This window comes from Xiphophorus hellerii, chromosome 19 (assembly GCF_003331165.1).
Source record: "Xiphophorus hellerii strain 12219 chromosome 19, Xiphophorus_hellerii-4.1, whole genome shotgun sequence".
Classification (NCBI taxonomy): Eukaryota; Metazoa; Chordata; class Actinopteri; order Cyprinodontiformes; family Poeciliidae; genus Xiphophorus; species Xiphophorus hellerii.
In genome coordinates this window covers 6,608,589-6,630,307 of record NC_045690.1, presented here as the reverse complement: position 1 = coordinate 6,630,307, position 21,719 = coordinate 6,608,589, and the positions used below count along the sequence as shown (strand labels likewise).

General features: G+C 36.0%; 1 protein-coding gene across 2 annotated transcripts in view; it reads left to right on the top strand.

Moving 5' to 3' along the window:
- itpk1b (inositol-tetrakisphosphate 1-kinase b) overlaps nucleotides 1-21,719 on the top strand; it is a 40,688-nt gene that overhangs the window by 15,134 nt on the left and 3,835 nt on the right. The window contains exons 4-10 of one of the 2 annotated variants that reach the window (XM_032546670.1): nucleotides 2,345-2,470; nucleotides 8,083-8,200; nucleotides 15,718-15,816; nucleotides 15,901-15,941; nucleotides 17,825-18,035; nucleotides 20,156-20,223; nucleotides 21,308-21,470. In XM_032546670.1, coding sequence (XP_032402561.1) covers nucleotides 2,345-2,470; nucleotides 8,083-8,200; nucleotides 15,718-15,816; nucleotides 15,901-15,941; nucleotides 17,825-18,035; nucleotides 20,156-20,223; nucleotides 21,308-21,470 — 826 coding nt within the window. The remainder of the gene's footprint in view (nucleotides 1-2,344; nucleotides 2,471-8,082; nucleotides 8,201-15,717; nucleotides 15,817-15,900; nucleotides 15,942-17,824; nucleotides 18,036-20,155; nucleotides 20,224-21,307; nucleotides 21,471-21,719) is intronic. The other variant, XM_032546671.1, reaches the window with a different exon arrangement.

The window sequence follows — 21,719 nt, the reverse complement described above, 5'->3', positions numbered from 1 at the left end:
TTACATCACATGTGTGCTTACTATTCCCTCGGTTCTAACCGAGCTTCTTCACTGCTTGGTATGTTCAGGCAGCCTTTCTGCACTGCTGGGCTTCAGGGGAATGCTAATGAGGTGTTTTCTTGTTTCTTTTGAATAAGCCCTGTAGGATCAGCCAGAGGGAGGCTGGGAGGCTTTTTACAGATAGTTGTAGTTATAGAAACAGCTGTAACATATTTACAGCTCCGCAATTAATGCTTTCTAGTCTTAACAAACAACAAATAAAAATGTCTTATGAAACAGGTGATCAGGTCAAAAACAAACTGGCACTGCAGGAATGTTTGTTTTGAATTTTAAAGTTATTTATTCTTAGAAATGCAAAAATATTTTTACAAAGAGCGTTAGGTACTTTTGAAACTTGTTTACTCTAGTTGCAATCCCTCCATTTTTGGTTTCAGCAGATTTAATTATTTGAAAATCTGGATTTTTTTTCCCCACCATTGCGCTCCTTGGGCTTCCATAGTTTGGATGTCAGCGCGCCCAAGGCGGCCATCTTGTTTGACAAACATCTTTTACAGCTTCTATTTATTTGGACTTTAAATTCAAGTCACCTCTACGATAAAATATAAGGCGAGGATTTATTTAATTTTTTTAGTAGAATAAAGTCATAATGTTGCAAGAATGCAGTTGCACAAATATGAGAATAAAGTCGCATGACAATAAAGTTGAAATAATACAAGTCTACTAATATAAACAGAATAAAGTCATTACAATAAGCAGAATGAAGGTGTAATTCTATGAGAACGCTAACATAAAAAATAACATTATTTATCCAAGTTTTAATTAAAACAACCTTTTTCTTCACAGTTAATACATCGCAGTAAATTTAAATTTACTCTTAATTTTAAGATTCTTCTGGTAAAATTGCATCTTTATTCTGCTAATATATTGACTATATTCTTGTGATTAAACAAAAATTCTCAAATCACAAAAAGACTTTTAAAAAATATTTCCTGTCATTTATAATATCTTTTTCAGAAAATAAATCTATTACAATTGGAAATCATGTCTTATATGAAAACAAGCTGATATTTTATTTTTAAACTATATTGCCCTAATTGCAGCTTTTATTCCCAGTAATCTCTCCTGCTGGTTTTTCATCATTGGAGGCTGTATGACGTTAGGAAGAAGCTGCATTTAGATATTAATGCTAAATACTACAATGATGATGAAATCAGTTACATTTATTCCACATTCCCTTGTCTTCTATCCTCCCACTACTCTTTCTGATGTCAGATTTATCTCGGCTGTGGGCAGAAATGCCAGTTAAAGCTGTGAAACGTCAAGCACGTCTTTATGATTTCGATATTACAGACATTTGATATTTAGATTCAGTTTTATATTTATATTTACTGCAATGCAGTAACTGTGCAGCCTGGTGAAGACTTGCGGCTTCAGTCTCAGTCCTGGTCGGCGCTGGCTCGTTCCTCAACACTGTGTCTGATGGAAACTGTATAAATATCAGCACAGCTTTAAAAAAATTCTGCTATTTCTGCTGGAAAGGTTTTGCTTTTTTCTCTTCGCTCCAGACTCCCACAGTCCCTCCTTTACGTTCCCAGTTTCTGCAGAAGAACCATGTATAGGTGGTCAAATCTAACCGGTGTTATACTGGAGGATGCTTCATAAGAAACAATGAAAATAAATCAATTCTACTGACTGAATAAATCAATTTATACTAGTGCTGCAATTAACAATTATTTTAGTGATCGATTATGTTATCAGTTATTCTGACGATTAATCGGATAAAAAAAGTAGATCCTACAAATTTTTAGTTAAGACAGTTTTATAAGCCATGTGTATTTATAAATGAACAAATAATTCAATTCCTTGTTGAAATAAGAAAATAAATGACGATTAATCTGATATTCTGTGTCAGTATTAGAATACATTAAGGCGTGCACATAAACAATTCAATTTCTTTTATAAATAAGTAAATAAACATTTCATTGCCTAAAATGTAAGAACATAACATTATTTCAGTTGAATAATAATAAAACTCTTTACAGATGAACACTTTTTAATCTTAAATGCAAAATGTCTACATTTTTTGCACAATTTTGGCAAAACAAAGCAGATTAGTCGATTACTAAGTTAGTTGACGATATTTCAATAATCGATTAATCGGGATTAATCGTTTGAACCCTACTAAATGGTTTCAGTTTTACAATTTCAAGAATTATTGAAGTTTTTTTAAAATCAGTTTGTTCCAGCTGTCTTCTTAGTTAAAAACACAACACCTTTTGAAAATAACAGCTTGAAGGACTTGTTTTGATCAGAGGGGCTTGTTTCTGTTTTCTTCTGCCTTCAGCTGGACCTCAGCCAGCCTCTGGAGGACCAGGGTCCGCTGGACCTCATCATCCACAAACTGACCGACCTCATTCTGGAAGCGGACCAGAACGATTCACAAGCCGTGCTGCAGGTCCAGAGAGTACAGGTATGAATTTGTGGACAAAGTCTCAATAGAATCCACAAATCCAGTGGATCAAAATTAAAGAAAATAAAAAGTTCACATGCAGACATTTTAAAGACGGCAGCTATTCAGTATTTTACTGCTGAACTGTAAAAAATGCAGCTTAATTCTTAACTGGAACTAAACTGGGTTCATACTGGGTCGACACAGCAGCAGGGTTGGGTGATATAGACTTTTATTGTGGTATTATTGTGATAATGATATAGGAGGGGTGTCCAAAGTGCGGCCTGGGGGCCATTTGTGGCCCTTGGATTGATTTGGTGTGGCCCCGAACTACAATTAAAAAGATTATACAAATTTAGCCTTTAGGTCCAGATGGAGACTTTTAATTTGTAATAGAGGTAAAATATATTACCAACATATTTTTTTACACAGGAAAATGTAAAGTACAACACAAAGTATTTGTGTTTTTGTAACCAAGCTTTTACTGACAAGCCAACTTTGCTGCATCCAAATCAGCTTTTATTCTTTCTTAAACTAAAAATTTTCTTTAAAATTTCCAAGTTTTTGAGATTATTCACAAAATTTCAGAGTTTTTGGGGGAAATTTATACCTTTTTTTCTATCTACAATGGCCCTAATACTCCTTCATAAAAATCCCTGTAAGGTTTTGGATCTACAATAAATATCGAGTTACTTTATTTGCTTGATTTTGGGTTTGGATTTTTTGGCCCACTTCACAAAAAGTTTTATCCTCCGTGATAAAGATCTAAAATTGATAGAACTATTATTACTTATTTTCAGGTAACTGGCTGTGACTGCATGGGGCAGCATTCATAGCACCATAAAAATAAATATCGTTTTGAAAAACATTTCCATGATAAACAGGCTTCTTCAGGATGCCACTTACGTAAGAAAGTGTGATTTATATCGCTCTACTTCACCCATTTAATAAGATTTTGAATTTACTGATATTTATTGATTCATAGAGCAAACCGTATGATTAGAAATGTTATTTTTGTCATTTTCTCTGCTGTCAGTTTTTTTTAATTTACCATCAATAATTACAATTTATTGTGGCAGGATAAGAACATTTTCACGATAAAACGATGCGATACATTCCCACCCCTACACAGCAGTCACCAAAGCCTTACCTATGAGGGAAAGGAAGTGCCACCACTTTTCTAGATTAAAAAAACTACAAATTTCCAAAGAATCAGTTCTTCTGAGGCTGTGAACACTCTAATTATATAACGCTGTGCTTTAACTGAGCCATAAGCAGAATAAATCCCGGTCAGCGAGATCCAAACAACTCGGCCCAGTATGTGGCGACCTCTAAGGGTCATGAGACCCGGCAGCAGTCTGAGAGATTTGCTGCCGGTCCGTATCTGTATTCTGTTTGTTGCCAGAGACAGTAAACTTTTATGAGGTTCATATTTTCATCTGAAACTGGTCCCAGTTCAGGGAATCAGGAACGTCATCGGCTGAACTTCAGCACTTGGTAAACCTGGAAATCCGAGGTGAGGATCCTCCCACGGGTTGCGATCTGCTGTTTGTGAAGCTGGCAGAGCAGCAGATGGTGTAAAATGAATTTATTGCTCTGACTTTGACCCGGTCACTCCGGCGGATTCATAGAAACTGGGATGGTGATCGGCGGCATGTTAATGGTTCTCCTGACACCATTGGGAGGACAAACAGGAAGTCAGAGCGCAGCGTTCTGTAGTTCTGGTACAAGCGGTGGTACTCAAGGAGAATATAAAGCTTAGTTACACCCAATCAGCCAAATAAGGCATAACATTATGACCACTGGCAGGTGAATAGCATCGATTAACTCTCCATCATGGCGCCTGCTAGTCAGTGGGATATTTATGCTTCCTTTAACAGATTAGGATAGGTCTCTAACATAAACATGTTTTTAAATTTTTTGCACAAAATAATTCTTACATAATAAGATTTTGGTCTGGTCAGTTCTGCTTATTTTGAGCTGTTTTAGGGCGTCTTGTCACTTTAAATCTAAAGCTGCTGCTGGCCACGCCCCACAACTCAGCATTTACACTCGCATGTGAAAATGGCTGCCAACTCATGCGCAATAATACAACCGTACATCTTTGAAAAGCATTAGTAGAACCTCCAGCACAACCAACAAGAATGCAGCAAGTGGTTGCTGCATGAAAAGTCAACAACAAAACACTTGTCTTTTCTGTACAGCGCATTACAATGCCCAAGTCTGTGCTATTTGATTCAGATATTTTCTGCGCTCATTTATAGGTTATTTATTGAAGAATATATTGCATCTGATTGCTTGTTATTTATTTATTTATATCTAGTAATTTTGAACTATTCAATCTTTATTATTCACTCTTAGGTATATATATATATTTTACAAACTTTGTATTTATCACCTAAGATGCTTTCAACAAATAAGCAATTTCCCCTTGGAAATATCAGTTTTCCCCTGCCGTGAAAAATCTGAATTTGAGTCGCATTTTGGTAAAAGAAAACAAAAAGAAAGAAAAACGCAGCTATAATGTTTTGACTCATCAGAGTACATTTTGTTAAAAGGTATTTCTCAGAGCAGAACAGGTCGGGTTAAACCAATCCTGGGTTTCCTCTGTGTTTACAGATCTGTGTAAATTATAAGTGTTGGCTCCTTTCTTCTTATCATGCTGCTGTTATTTTAATGAATCTTTGTGCTGCAGAGGAAGAAGCATTCCTCTCTGTTATAGCTCTTTAGTTAAAACAAAATGTCATGCTTGGTTTCTCTGCGGTGACTCAGAGGTTAGAGCTGCGCTCTGTGTTGCAAAATAAATGCAGAATATTTCTCTGGAGCTGGAGGAAGACCCAAACCCGGTTTCTACAAACATTAACTGTGTTCTGGTGGATTTACTGCCTGATGTACTGTAAATCCAACCCATTTGGTGTCTGTTGATGTAAATGCAGAAATATGCCTGAATGTATTTTATGTGTTAGACTGAAAGTATTTGATCTCCAGCGAGGAGATTTGCTCCAGAACAGAGAAACATGTGCAGGCCTCTCCTACTCCTACACTGACATACGTCTGGCTGCTTCTCTCCTGCAGCACCTGCTGAAGAGCCTTTTCTCTCGCCTCCCCCTCTCCTCTCCGTTCTTCTGTTTTTCTTCTGAGATTCAGAAGGTCTGATGAGTTTCTGCCTCTTGGACTTGTATAACATTAGGGCTGAAACGATTAATCGTGTTGAATTGATGATTGAAATAATCGTGGACGAGTTTAGTAATCCATTAATAATTAATTGGAATCAAAAAAGCCAATTTGCTGATAGAACAATGCACTCAGAGTAGTAATTAGGCCAAAATTGTATAAAATATATATACATTTTACAAGAAAACTTGCTAAGTCCGGTGGTTCATTCATCCAGCGGCCTGTCATGTTTTTGAGTTAAAAAATGTTTAAATTTGACAGGAAATTTGAAAATATCACTTGATAATTATGTGTTATTGGAAGATTTATACCTGAACACCAATTATAAAGTCTTAAAAATAGCAAGCATTTCAAAAACACTTAAATAAATAAACAATGCTAAGCCGGGTGGGGGAACAAGTCTAGCCTGGTGGCCCGCCAGGCTTATAATACACTGGGGGAAACTCTGCATTTTACATTTAAGATAAAAACCCCATAGGTTTTACCCAGATCTCCTCAAGTGGTACAGTTTTAGCTTCACCTCGTTCAAACTGTAAAAAAAAATAAATCTCCTTTTAAACAGAGAAAAAAGAAATGGCACATTCTGCAGATTTTTCATTTAAATCTATATAATATTAGACATACATGAAAAGATGCTGATAAACAATCAAGTTCCTTATTTAAATAAGAAAATAAACATTTTATTGCCTGAAATGCAACAACATGGCATTGCTTTAGCTACTTTGAATCTTTGAATCGGGTGAAGATAAAACTATGAGGCCACTTGTGGAGTTTTGGGTACAATATACAGTATATAAACGTTTTCTTACTTTAAATGTAATATATATATTATATAGTTTGGCTTAATTATTGCTCTGAATATGTTGTTCTTTCAGAAAAGGGCCTTTTTTAAGACTGTATTCTCCAGATAACGGTTAATCTTTTAGTAAATTAGTTGACGATTATTTCAATTACCGATTAATCACGACTAACCATATTAATCGTTTCTGCCCCAGTAGAGATTCTGAAGTACCACCAAGCAGACGGATCTGTTGAACGCGGAGGGGGGTTGTTGGGTGTGGAGAGAGTTAGCAGAGTCACAAACAGACGGCAGGAGCGGAGAAAGAGCGTGTGGTTATGTAAAGCAGGCGACCTCATGCTGACCGAGCAGCCGGCAGACAGAGTCGCAGTGATGTAACCTCCACAGAGCCGCCGGCGAGCGCCGAGCGATCCGCCAAGCGCAGACCAAGCCACGCTCTGATTCAGGTTTACATATCCAGGGACGGAGATGTGTGAGCGGAAAGGTGGCTCCTGGTTTTTGCTTGTGGTAGAAAAGCACAAATCGGCAACAGATTGGGGACGGAGTAGTGAAAATATAATGGAGGTGAACAAACAAGAAATGTCAAGACTTCAAATAAAAGTTGAAAATTATAGTTTTCAGGATACAGAAACCTCCTGGTCCTCTCCATGAGCCAAAGCAACTCTAATTACGATTCGCTTCAAATCCCTGAAAATGTGTGAATTTCAATTTGGTGTTTTCAAGGTTTGGAAAGTGCTTGAATTCTGTTTGAAGTCCTTGAAAGTACTGGATATTCAAACTGGACGTTTTTGTAGTAAGGTGTAATCTAACAATGGATTAAAACAATAAATTTGGAAAACATTCTTTACAGTTGAAACAAGATAATTTCATACAACAAATAAAAAGATTGTTTTTCATTGTCTGAAGTTAAATCAGACCATCTTTTCTCATATTAGGTCAATTAGAATTACCAAAATTATTCATATTTGCTAAATGACAGAAAACATGGCAAGAACATTTTTTAGAGATTTTTTGTAACTTTCTTTATATGCATTTAATTTGAAAAGAAGGTCATTTACTTTAACATGATTTGTTGGATTATTTCAGTGTAATGAATATTTATTTTTCCTAGTGGCTCAATAACTTATTGAAATTGTTGGTGTGTATGTAAGAGAGATGTTTCAAAACTTAAAATTTTGCTATATTTTAGTTTACCTTTCCCTGCTGTAGAATGTAAAATACAGTAATAAATGATGTCAGAGTAAAGTGAAAATGTCTTATTTTAGTTAATTTGTTTTGTTTATGTCTCCAAAGTGTGGTGCTTGGAAGGTTTGGAAAGCTACCTTGGAAATGCTTGAGTTTTACTGTGGGAACAGTGTTTGAACCCTGACCGTAACCAGGCTGTCATGAGTCTTCATACGCTGCTATTTTCTTATCTGGTTATATAGGGAACATTGAAGCAACAGAGAGGAGCTGCAAACTCGTCATGGTCGTAAAACAAGCTCCAACTCATTTAAATCATCTGTTTTATTGCGATTTAAGAAGAATTTCTGTGATGTGGTCTTACATCATGAACATTAGCCCCTGCCAGTAGACTTTAAAACCTGATTCTCTTGGATCATAAATGTTTTAAAAACCTGTAAATGATTCCAGATGTTTTTATTTCCATCTCCATTTTCAGGACTACATTGACGCACACCCTGAGACCATCGTCCTGGACCCTCTCCCTGCCATCCGAACCCTGCTGGACCGCTGCAAGTCCTACCAGCTCGTCCACAGAATAGAAAAGTGTATGCAAGGTAAGAGCTCTGCTGATTGGCGGAAGAATCGCTTGTTGCTGCATAATCAGGCCGGAAGAGAGAGTTTCGTTGATTTCTTTAAAGAAATTAAGGAAGGAGGATGAGGAACATGTTGGATTTAAGCAAGTTTTTCCGTAACAGAGGGATTGTAATAAATTCTGTAAGAAAAGAAATATACTGAATTTTAAGGTTAAAGTCAGAATTCTTTAGAAGAGTCCAAATTCTGAGAAAAAAAAGTCAGAATTTCAAGAAAAATTGAGAATTCTCAGGACAAAATGAGAATCCTTTTTTAAAAAAAATTCTAAATTCTGAGAAAAAAAATCTGAACTTTGAATTTAACGTCAGAACTCTTGGGGGGGAAAAAGTTACTTTTTTCTTTTAGAAAAAATTGAATTCTGAGAAAACATAAGAATTCTGAGATTAAAATCAGAATTTTGTATTTTTCTTCTCTTTTTTTTCTCAGTGCCCCAGTTCTGGATCGTCAGGTTGAAACCAGATATTTACCATGAACAGCCATTTTCTTCCTGTAGCCTTAGATCATATTACATTTTTCCTGTTTTTGGTCAAGTGTGGTTACCAACATAATTTCTAAATAAATTATGATGAGAGAGATATTTTTTTTAGATTCTTCTGACTTCAGATTTAAACATTTTTTCACGCTTTCTTATCATTTGGCATAACCGTATGATTTGGGTCGAATGTTTTGGGTTTCCTTTCACAAGCTTCTCCTTTCACAATAGTTTGTGGATTTTTTTGGTATGTTTTCCTGACAGAACTGGGAGAACTGGTGTAACTGGGTCAGATTTTTTGTTCCAGAGTGCATTTCCAAATTTGGCTTTTCATGGCGCCTCTGGAGTTGCTTGAGCCCACATCTTCACTTTCCTCTGCCTACATCCCCCAGAATGCTGTGGGGTTCTGGATCGGAGTTCAGTGAAATTATTGAATATTACATCTATTGATATTGATCACGTGTCAAGATATATTACTATTGATTTCAGAAACCATTGTGGGCTTTTCAGTTGGTGTCCATCGTACTTTGTAAGCAGATCAGTGAAGGAAATTTGTTTCGCAGCTTCTGTCCTCTGTTAAACCAAAACATTTCTGTTACTGTGGATTCGTGCAAAGTTTGCTGTTTAAAACCCCGTCCCTTCTGGCTTGGTTTCTACTTTTTAATTCCGAACCCATAACTCCTCTCCTTGTTTACAGGAGAGCCTCTGAAGTTGTAAACTGGGCTCGGAGTCGTTCGTTTTCCGATCAGCCCATAAAGTGTGTTTTAGCCTGCGGGTCGCTGACGACAGGGGCCACATTCCCCGGTGGGAAATCACATCCCGTCACCTCCCTATAAGGCAGGGAGCATAAACCTTTAAATTATTTGTTGAGAGCGAGGGGCTGCAGGCTGGAGTCGGAGCATTGGATTGGCGGGTCGGATGTGTCTCAGTGTTCCTAAAATAGAAGCAGGAGAAGAAGAAGAGGAGCCGTTTCTTTGTTTTTTTCTGTCTAAACAGATGCAATGGCTTGTTTCATAACAGAGCCGAGCTGCATCGTTTTGTCTCACTGTCGCAGGCTGGTTCCAGTGGATCACAGCCATGTCAGAGGATTTTGGTCGTTATGTTCGTGATGAACTGGGCTTAAACTGGGTTCTGGAGTCCTTAAGCGGCTGCCATGGCAACCCAGGCCTAAAAGGAGGATCCCCTCATCTCCAGAGGGTAGCGGTAGTGGTACAAACAATTAGTCGGCTTGCGGTAAATCGTCGATTTAATGGTTTATTACATTAAAATGGGGTCCAATCGGTTAACTAATAGCGTCTGTTAGACATTATTTTAGTGTTGTAGTTGGCCGCCATCCGGCAGACGGCGCTGCCGCTCATCATGAAGCGGAGCCGACCGTTGATGTAGAAATAAAGATGGCGGCAGTACCAGGACGCTAAAGAGAAATGGTCCAAGCGGAGTCTGGTGTGAGATGAAAAATACACTTGCAGCAGTTTTGTTTGGAAATATAAACGCTCGAGAAGCTCTTTACTGTAAGTTTGAAGTTAATAGCATTTAATGTTTCCTCTCCGAGCCAGAGAAGGTGCCTGTTTATGTTTAATATTACAACTGTAACGTTCGTAGCTTAGAAATAACGTTTACAATTAAAAATATTGGCTACAGTCTCAAAACTACTTTAGTTTTTGTATAGAATAAAACAAATGGACAGTTTTAACCGCTCAATATTAAAATTATACTACTATCAAGCTAAATTTTATAAATTCAGTTACAACTTGTGTTCGGTAAGCTGCCGTTCAATAATGCTTAAAGCGGAAGTTGTCCTGTCAAATTAAAAGCGTCAAACCAAACAATCGGAAGTTAACCCGAGATTATACAAATAAAAGGGAGTAAAGGCAAAAAGGTGATACAAACAAATAAGAAGCTTAATTTTTACAAATATTCCTGAATCCCGATGATCTCCACCTGAAATACACTGCAAAAACACAAAATCTTACCAAGCATTTTTGGTCTAGTTTATACTACAAATATCTTAATACACTTTAAAAAAGACAAAGCTAACTTACAAGTAACTTTTGTGCAATATACTAGGTTGTTTAAGTAAAAAACTCCTTAAAATTGATGAAAAAGCATTAGTTCTTTTGGAAGGTTATTTCACTCGTAACATGGAAAATGTGTTTTTATAAATCAAATAATCTGCCAGTGAAACTAGTTCTATTTTTAATATGAAGGAAGTATTTCCTTCCCATTGAAAAGTTACTTGTAAGCTAGTTTTGTCTTATTTCAAGTGTACTAGGATGTTTGCACTAAAAACCAGAAATACTTGGTAAGATTTTGTGTTTTTAAGTCTAGACGGCTGCATCAAAGCAGCAGTTTATGAGCAAACAGATTTGAAACTCTGTTGTCTCTCATTGTTTGCTAAATGAGTATTACTGTACTATTTGGTAAAATAGCAGAAATGTGTCAGATTTCCCTATTTTAATAACTCAATTTTGAGCGGAGTCCCTGTTCTTCGAAAGGAGGAAGTTTTTTGAGGGGATTTTTGTGAGCGAGCTTGAAAGCAAAATAAAAAGTAAATGAGATGATTGTTTCCTCACAGCCTGAAGGTCTGAGCGTGCCTCCAGGTGTTTGACAGACTTTTGATGACTGAGTTGTTCGACCCTGTTGGGTCTCCTCTAGGCGTTCGGTGTTTAGACAGAACCGCAGATTGATCCTCCGGCAGAGCGCAGCATTCCTGCTCCCTCCTTTCTTTACCATCAATCGTCGGCTCTGGACCTGAAACGCTTTCTGTTTGACAAGGTTTCAGTCGTGTGACGGCTCTGTTTGACGTGTCTTTACACCAGCAGCCCCCGTGGTTTGCTGATGCAATGTGGACGCTGCAGCATCGGGTGTTTTGTCTGTGGAACATCAAGCAGTTATTCGTGACTCTCCACAGTTTTCCAACTCATTTTAAACAGAATCAGAACCGGTTTCAGAGTCGTCGAGCGTCATTCTTCTTCTCTGAACTTGTCATCAAATGGAGCGTTGCAAACTGTCTACAGTTTATTTAAACAACTACTTGTCTTTTTGCAGTATTTCTTTTGTGCAAACTTATTAAAAATATATTCTTTAAAAAGAAAAACATTAATATGGTCACCGTTAAATGTCTCATATGCTGCTTTTATGCTCACAAATCTGCCTAGCATCAATGTGTTTCATGGGATTAAAAGCAGTTTACATGGTATTTCTAAAACATATACAGAAAAAATTAAAAGAATATAAAAACTGGTATTTCTTGCACACATATTCACTGTGAGAGTGAGATTAATTCAGACGCCTAAAATAAGGCAGCTGTTAGTTTTTGAGCAAAAAATGTAAAAAAGATTGATTCGGAAAGCCTCCAGCTTCTGTTTTAACTCGATGTTTCTGTCATCGCAAGTAGGAAAAAAAGCTCAGAGAAACCAAAATAAAATCTATTTTACATTGTATCAGCTTTTATCAGTTGACTACCATCAGAAATTGATTGTCTAATTTATTTATAACTTTGTTGCTCATCGATGACGAATCTACAGATAAATGCCATTCAGAAATCAATAAAAGGGAAATTTAACACCTTTTTTGTCCGTCCATTTTAAACTGGATCTGATGGTTCTGAAACATCTGGAGATGATGGTGCAAAGAAGGATTCTTCATAAAATTAAGAAAATTATGGACAGAAACCCTCTTAACGAGTGTCTTCAGTCAGATGCTTCCTCAGAGCCACAGTAGTACTGACTGCTACAGCAGATCATTCCTGCCCACGGCCATCAGCATCTACAATAACTCAGATGGAAATTATATAATATAAAATACAACATTTAATTTCCCTCTGGGATTAATTCAAGTATTTTTGAATCTGGTCCAGATGCTTAAAAATCGTGAAAGAAGTGAACATAGAGATTATAATAATATTAAGAAGAAGAATAAAAACTCATTCATGGAAAATGTTTTGTGCACTGATGTCCTGAATGTTGTAGAAACTAATAAAAAAATCTGAAATAAAAGAAAAGCTGTAAAATGTGACTATTTTAAAATCTATTTTATTTATTTTTATTTTTGTTACTTTTTAAATTCTACTGACCCAACAGTAACTGCTGCTGGTTCCCCTCGCTCCTCTGCAGCAGCTTCTCCGGCTCAGTGGGATTCTGCTGACTTTGGTATAGTTAAATCCCCAGAGCTGGAGGACCCCGGCTTCAAACCCGCAGCTCACAAAGGTCATCACCTCTCTATTGTGTTACAGGTGTGCCTCAAATACCTTGATGAGTCAGGGGGTGTACTTACGGTTTCACTGCTTCCTTTCAAATTCAAGACAACATTTTGACTTAAACTGTGTGTAACTTTTTTTTTATTTTCTGTTATCTATGACAAAGCACTAGAGCCAGGATAAGAAAAAAAATTAAATCACGATATTAAAGCCATGTGACTAGATTAAAGTCTTACAACAGAAAGTCAGAATATTACGAGAATAAAGTTTCAATAAATAGTACAGGAATATAATAGAAACATTATGAGAAAAGTCATAATAATTATGACCTGTGTATCCATTTTGTTTAAAAAAACACTCAGTTTTCACAGCTTCTGCTGTCTGTTGCATAAAAACAGGCCAGGCTGTGGTGTTCGGTTTCATCTGAGCTAATATTTACTTCATTTAAGACGCGCGCAGCGAGCAGATAGATGCAGCGCTCTGGATCCGGTTCACTCCTGCTGGGAGCTTTCTGCTGCAGGAAGTGATGCAAACCATGATGTAAACAGGCTTTTATTGTCGTCTGCTAGAGATAACACGGAAAGAGGCCGAGCGTTAGCCGTAATGGGAGGCTGACAGACCTGATGACTTCTTAACCACGGCGCGCTGGGAGTGCAGTTCCTCCTGAAACGGTTGCATAACCCCAGGGTGTCCCAGTCAGTCAAACTGGTGTGTTTAATGGTGAAAACATTTAAAACAATAACGCATGCATGACTGATTCACCTGCCTGTCATATGAGTCAGGTGTTGAAATGTTCACAGCTGCAAATCATTTCCGGTTTTATCTGGAAGAGGAACTATGTTTTTCACATTGTTTCTGCTTCAGTTTTATTTAGGTTTTATTCAGATATGAGAAGCTTAAACGCAAAAATGAACCGATTATATTTTTCTGACTGGTTTCCCCCAATTTTATTTTTAATTTTTTTGTGCAGCTTGTTCTTTTGAAATGAAAGTTTTGCCTGTTTTTTGTTGCTTATGTCCCAAACCTTTATTAGATTTCTAATGAGCGAAAAGCTAGAGCAACTATTTCGCTACAATCAAAATGATTTATGTTTAATATATTTATCTTCAAGTCTCAAATGTTTCCCAAGTTCAGCACTGCATTTTTAAAGCTGCATTTTATTTTACAGTTTGTTTAGCTTCATCTAAACAAAATGTGACAAAATGAAGATGTACAGAGTCTATATTTTTGCAACTGTTGTAATATTAACAATAATATTAACTATTATTACATCAGATTTACACTGCCTGTCTTAACCCAATTCTAGTAGTTTCTGCAATCTCCTTAGATGTTTTCTCTGCTTGATGCATGCCAATGATTTGACCCTTCTTAAACAGACTAATGTCTTTTCCACGACCACAGGATGTGTCTTTTGCCATGGTTGTTTAAGAAATGAGGAGTTACTCATTGCATCAGCTGGGGTTAAATAACTTGTTGCCAGCTGAAAGATAATCACCTATGCAGTACTTATCCAATAGGAGGCTTGTACCTATTTGCTTAGTTAAATCCAGGTGGCGACCTTTTTTTTGGCCAGGCAGTGTATGTATGCTTTTCAAGTTTCTTCTAAAAGACTCTTCACACTGAAATCAGTCATTTCCTTTCACGTAATTAGTTGTTAGTTTATTTATTTATTATTGGTCTTAAATCTTTCCTTTTAACAAGAGTTTAATACATTAGCATTGATGTGTTTATATACCATTAAAAACTTTTAAAAGACTTATTTCCCCACTACTTCTTCTACATATAAACCAATGAAACTCATTGTGTTTAAATGTGGTAACGTCTTATGGTTTCTTTTATTATTCGTTTTTATTTATTTTTGATGTCAAAACATGTTTTGAAGAAACATAAAATAACTTTAAAACTCATATTTATATTTAAATATCTTTGAGAAGAAAGTGCAACTGAAGTTAAATTCTGTTTGCAAAAACTTTGAAAACCCACATCTGAATTGTTTGGTTTCAGCTAATCATGTTTAATTATTAATATCACAAATTTATTCTGTTAATGACTGACTAAAAGTAAGAAGCAATAAACTAACAAGACAAAGTCTGGCTGCTGGATTTGATTGTCAGGTCACACGTTTCACTAATGTTAGCTATGTTAGCGCCACAATATGATGATCCAGCTGCCTTGTCATTTACTAAGATTAAGAATTACTTCCTACTAAATATTTAGCTCCAAACTAAATGATTTGCTTGTTACCTGTGTAGTTTGAAGCTACATATTTAGCTTGCTAACTAAATATTTAAGCTCAATTTTTAGTGTGCCAACTAAGTAATTGTGTGAAGCCGAAGCTTAATATTTAATTTGAAGCAAAATATGTATAGTCTACACGCCTCGATAAGTAGCTTGCTAACTAAATGTTTAATTTGAAACTAATTAGCTTGCTAACTATTTAACTGTCTATTAATTTCAAACCAGATATTCAGTTTGAAACTAGAAAGTTTGAAGCTAAATATTAACCTTGCTAACTAAAACTTTAGCTGTGTATCAAATTGTTTAACTGAATATTTAACTTGCTAATTAAATATTTATTTTAAGACTGACATTTGTAAATTAATGCTTAATATGGAGAAAGTCTAATTTTTAAGAATAAAGCTCTGTTTTTTTCTCTTATGACAGACTAAATAACTCAAATTATAGCTTCAGGTTCTAAAACTCTATCTGTCTCTGGCACAGGCTTGGTGAAGTTAGCTAAATGTTTGTGGTTACATTTTCTGGTATAATCTGTTTCCTCATGTCCCTCTTTCTTCTTCTGTTTTTGTTAGATGAGAGGATTTGCTCTCCTCCGTTCATGGTCCTCAACACGGAGTGCACCCCGGACGTTCTGGAGCAGATCAAGCTGCAGGGTCTCACATTCCCCTTCAGTGAGTCTCCATCCTTTATCCACGATTTTTATGAACTCCGTTGGAGATCCGTTTGAGTTCTGACCATCCGAATTTCCTCCACAGTTTGCAAAACTCGTGTGGCTCATGGCACCAACTCCCATGAGGTGAGAAGCTGTACTTCCTGTAGATACTGGAACACCTTGGGATTGACCATTAACTCTGTTCAAACACCAGAATGAGATGAACGGGAAACCAGCAGCATTGTTGCTCCACTTTAGGGATGCAAATTATCGATTAATTAATCTAAAGATGACTGATCCCATCAATCGACTAATGATTACTTGATAAGTGGCCATTTTCCTAAAAACCTGACGTTTCTTCTGCATAAAAAGGGCTCACCATCGTTCCACATCATAAAGGGTTAAATTTTTTATAATATACTGAATTTAAAAAACAAAAACATTTTGTGTATTAAAATACTAACTAGATAATTAGAAAAAAAAAAGTTTTTCTCACTTTATTAAATTTAAAAATAGTTATAAAGTATAACAAGACAGGAATGTCTTAGGTTACTGAACAGGAAAATAAAAAAAATGAAAAATAATCAGAGTACACAAAAATTGTATTCAAGTAAAAGTGAAAAGTACTCGTCCAAGAAATTACTCAAAAGTAAAAAGTATTTGGTAAAAAAGTTTACTCAAGTATTGAGTAACTGATCAAATTATCAATCATCTGTTTAAAAGTTACATAATCTAATGGACCAAAATGACAATAATTTATTAAACAACAAAATCAGGCAAAAGATTTTTTTTCCCAAATCAGTTTCTTTCAATAAAAACTTATAAAACGTTGACAAAAACCGCAGCTGTGTGTCTGTTTCTGGTGAATTTTTGGTTAAATCATGTTTGTTTCTCATTCAGTGGATAGAAAATCCAGAAATATAACTCAAGTAACAGTAGAAATACTTCATAATAAAATTAATCAAGTAAAAGTAAAAAGTACAGCATTGAAAAAATATTCTAAAAACAAGTATTTTTTCCCAAAATAGTTATTCGAGTAAATGTAATTAGTTACTACCCAACTCTGAAAACAATAAAACATGTGAAACTTTTAACTTCCCATGAAAAGACAGATTGTCTGTTTTTGCTCTTGAATTAGAGTTTAAACTTCCATGAAATGCTAAAACTCAGGCCTCAAAATCAATCGTCCTTACTGGCGCCATGTTGTTTCTCATGTTACAATTTTCCTCTGCTTCTCGATCATCAGTGATTTTTGAATGAGAAATGCTATTAAGGTGAAACTAGTTACTGTCCAGCTCTGCTTTCTATAATATGAGGGGCTAATTTTTCATAAATAATTACACTTAAACATTATTTGTCATCTGTACTAAATACTGACAACTGTAGTTTTTCCACATTGTTAAACTTAAAATATAACAAAATAGGAACCCCTTAGGTTGAAGAATAAAAAATAAAACATGAGAACTGTAACATATTTGAAACTCCCCGTGAATAGAGATGTTTGTACAGAAAGTCTGTTGTTGCTCCTGAAGGAAAGTTAAAACTCGGCTCCATGAAGTGCGTCATTAACTCGCGGCGGCTCTCTGAATCAACCGTGCTCCGTCATTTCCTCCGTTTTTCTGTCACCACATCTTCGCCTTCGTAGCGCAGAAGTCATTTGTGATGAAAAGTTGACGTTTCTTCGTCACGTAGCGTTTTTAAAGGGAAACTTATTGAGCTTGTTGCGTGTTTAAATTTCAAAATAGAACCGCATGAAGTGCAGTTTGAATCCCAAACCGGACTCTGTTTCGACCGTTACTGTTTACTGTTCTGGCATGGCCGCCATCTTTGTTTCTGTTCAACTGTTTGGCTCCGCTTAAGGATGACCAGCGGCGCCCTCTGCTGGATGGCGGCCAAACTACAACACCAAAAGAAGGTCTAACTGAGGCTATTAGTTAATACATTGGAACTAATTTTAATCTAATAAACCATTAAAACGGCGAACAGCACTGATGTGGGTTCAGGTTTAACATTCTTCCTCTCCTCAGATGGCCATTATCTTCAGCGAAGAGGACCTGAAGGACGTGAAGCCTCCGTGTGTGATCCAGAGCTTTATCAACCACAACGCGGTGCTGTACAAGGTGTTTGTGGTGGGGGACTCCTACACCGTGGTGGAGAGGCCCTCCCTGAAGAACTTCCCTGCTGGGCCTGCAGGTGAGCAGCGGCTGAGGAGTCCAGAGGCGGCGCACATCCACACCGGTCCGTCGGTACAATCTGCTCTGCTTGTTCAGATCACCCAATAAAAGAGCTCATAAAGCGGCTCTGAATGTCCCTGTGATTGCAGCTGTTGGCCTTTTAAGGGCTGCAGCAGACTTTAGCCCTGCTCAGAGTAAACACGGCTTTTCCTCAGCAGCAGGACGGAGCCTCAGCGGCAGGGCTGTCCCCCGGACGGATGGCTCCCGTATTTGCATGTTGCACGGTAGAGGCCCTCATGCAAAGCGTTTTCACCTGCAGTGTAGTAAGCTGCTTTGTTTGTCGTTGCACACAGACGGTTACGTTCAGCAGGGAAATTTAGTCTGAAGCAGGATCCTCACTGGGATTGGACCAGTTAGATACTGGGGGCCATCTGGGCCCTCAGAATGATTTTAAATAGCAGTAATTTGGTTCAACAGAACAAATAGTTTTCTTAAATACTCTGAAAGTTGGCCAAAACAATTAATCAGATTGTTAATTGAAGTATACAGTTAACGATTAATCGAGTATACAGACTCGAAAAAAAATTGATTTGGTGATAAAACAACAACCTCACAGCAACAATTAATACAAAACTGTACAAAATAAATATACATTTTGCATTTACGATAAAGACGCATTTGTCTGTAAATTTATTTTACCCAAAACTCCTCAAACAGCAGAGATTCAGCTTCACTCGGTTCAAATTCACTAAAGGAATGTCATGTTGTTGCATTTTAGGCAATAAAATGTTTATTTTCTTACTTAAAAAATGAATTGATTTATTAATTTGAATCTTAATGAATTTTTAATATTGTATAAAAAAAGTCTTAAGTGGTTAAATGATAAATCTTCAGAATGTTTGTAATCTGATTAATCGATTAATCGTCACAATAATCAATAGAATAATCGATTACTAAAATCATCTGTAGTCACAGCTATAATAACAGGTTTTTGTCTCTTAATAACCACAGAGGAGAGAAAGAGAAAACTCAAAAAACACGAAATTAGACACCAGCAAAGCAGAGCTGCAGCTAACAGCTACTCCGCTGATTATTCTGACGATCAATCAGATAAAATAATTGGTATATTTTAAAGATTTTTCATTGAACTACTTAAGCATTTTTATACAATATTAGAAATACATCGAAAGATGCAAATAAACAAATAATTCAATTACATTTATTTATTTTTGCCTAAAAGACAGGAACAGGTGTTCTGACCCAGGAGAAATTAAAACTGTGACACTTGAGGAGTTTTTGGTAAAACGTATTTATAGACAAATCTGTTTGGTTGGGGGTTTTTTTACCTTAAATGCAAAATGTTTATATATTTCGTACAGTTTTGGCTTCATTATTGAATTATCTGAATGTTGTTTTTTTCAGCAAATGACTTTTTCTGAGTCTATATTCCAGTTAACGATTAATCAATTACTAAATTAGTTGACGATTATTTCATTTATCGATTAATCAATTCAACCCCACCACAAATATTAAACTTTATTTTATTGAATATTTCCTTATTTATTTTATTATTTAGCAGGTAAATTTCTTTTTTTTTTTTGTATTTAAATTTGTTGTTTTGTGATCCATGACTTTCGTCTACTTGACATTTTTGGTTTGTGTTGTAAAACGTTTTGATCATTATGAATTTAGATTTTTTCCTCTTCATCTTCAGAAAAATAGAAATAATGCACAAAAACAGAAGGAAAGTGAAGGTTTAAAATGCAGTTTCAACCTTTCATCACAGTTCCTCCTGCATTAAGAATCTTCTACATTTCAACACCTGGAAAAACTTTTAAACTTAAAAAACTTAAAAAGTTCACTTTGCAGATTCTTCTTTAAAGCGCAGTTTGTAAATTTCGTTAACGTTTCCCCCAAACACGTGTTTTGGGGGAAACGTATTTAAGAACCACAGTGTAACATAAATGTCATGTTTGTGTTTCTTTCAAATTTTACTTTCTGAATCAACATTTGACGTGTCAAATCAAACACAAAGCAGCTAAATCTAACCAATCAGTATTTTAAAGAAACTTGCTTTGGGTTCCAGTGTGACTCGTTGTAACTGCTGGCCTCTGCTGCCACCTGCAGGCCGGGATGTGAAACTCATCTTTTGTTTTTCTTTGTTTCTTCTTCTACATCTTTCAGAAAGAAAAGCCATTTTCTTCAACAGCCACAACGTCTCCAAACCCGAGTCGTCTTCAGACCTGACCTCGGTGGGTCTCTGTGTTTCTTTATTCAGGGTTCGTACGGGTGCTGGAAAATCCTTGAAAATCCTTGAATTTCAATTAAGTGTTTCCAAGGTTTGGAAAGTGCTTCATATTCAAACTACACAGTTTTGTAATAAAAATGCAATCTAACGTTTTATTAAAAACCCAAATTCAGAAAACATTACTTGAGTTGAAACCAAATATTTTCAAAAAGACACATTTAATTTTTTTTTGTTACAGTCTGAAGTTAAATCCAATTTTTTTATTTATTTATTTTTTTCCGTTTTAGGTCAGTTATTATTACCCAAATTATTTCTATTTGCTAAATGACAGAAAACTTAGCAAGAATTGTTTTAAGAGATTTTTTTGTAACTTTCTTTTTATATTGTTTTTAAGCATTTAATTTGAGCAGAAAGGTCATTTAACAGGATTTATTTGGATTCTTTCAGTGTAATTAGTATTTATTATTTCTAATGGCTCAATGACTTATTAATTATTTTATATTTTAAACAAAGTTGGAATTTTTTTTTAAAGTCGGTGAAAGAAAATCTTGCCATATTTTAGTTTACAGTAATAAATTATATAATTTTTTTTTTTTAATTTATTTTGTTTATATCATTTTTTATCTCCAAATGCAGTGCTGGAAAAGTTTGAAACCCTGCCTTGAAAAATGCTTGAAAAGTGCTTGAATTTTCCTGGAATCACAAAAATAATTTTTATTTGCTAACTGACATAAAACTTGGCAGGAAATTTACTTTATTTTATTTTTTTATATTTGTAACATATCAATAACTTAATGATTTGTGTAATAGAAATAAAGGTTGACTTATGTTATATACGTTTAATAAACTAATTTAAATTTGGGTTTGGTTTTTTAGTTAGTGTTTTGTTCTCGGACCAGTCAAGCGTGTAAGAGAGACATTTCAAAACATTAATTTTGCTTTTATTTTAGTTTACCATCACAAGAAATAATAACAGTAATAAACAATATCATATAATAATACATTGAAAACGCTTGGATCCTTGAATTTCACTATTGGAAGAGCGTAATATTTGTTGTTTTTTTTAACTCTCCTCCCGTCGGCCTCAGAGGGAGAACGTGGAGGGCGTGTCCCAGCCGCCCTGCGATGATGTCATCAGGGAGCTGTCCAGGTCGCTGCGGCAGGCGCTGGGCGTGTCCCTGTTCGGCATCGACGTCATCATCAACAACCAGACGGGTCAGCACGCGGTCATCGACATCAACGCGTTTCCCGGTATGTGCGGCTTCGCTCTGAATCAACTCTGTTTGGTTGTTGGCTCAGGAACTGGAGCGGCATTTCGCTCTGGTGCTCGTCTCAGCCGTTTAAAAATGACGACTTCCTGTCGCTGCTGTGGCGCTGAGCAGTTTCAGATCAGAGTGGCCTAAGCGCTAGTTTACCCTGTAGCCAATTAACACGGGGTGTTTATGTTCCAGAAGCTCATGTTTAGCTGAAGAATTGTTTATTCTATCAATTATTTTGATG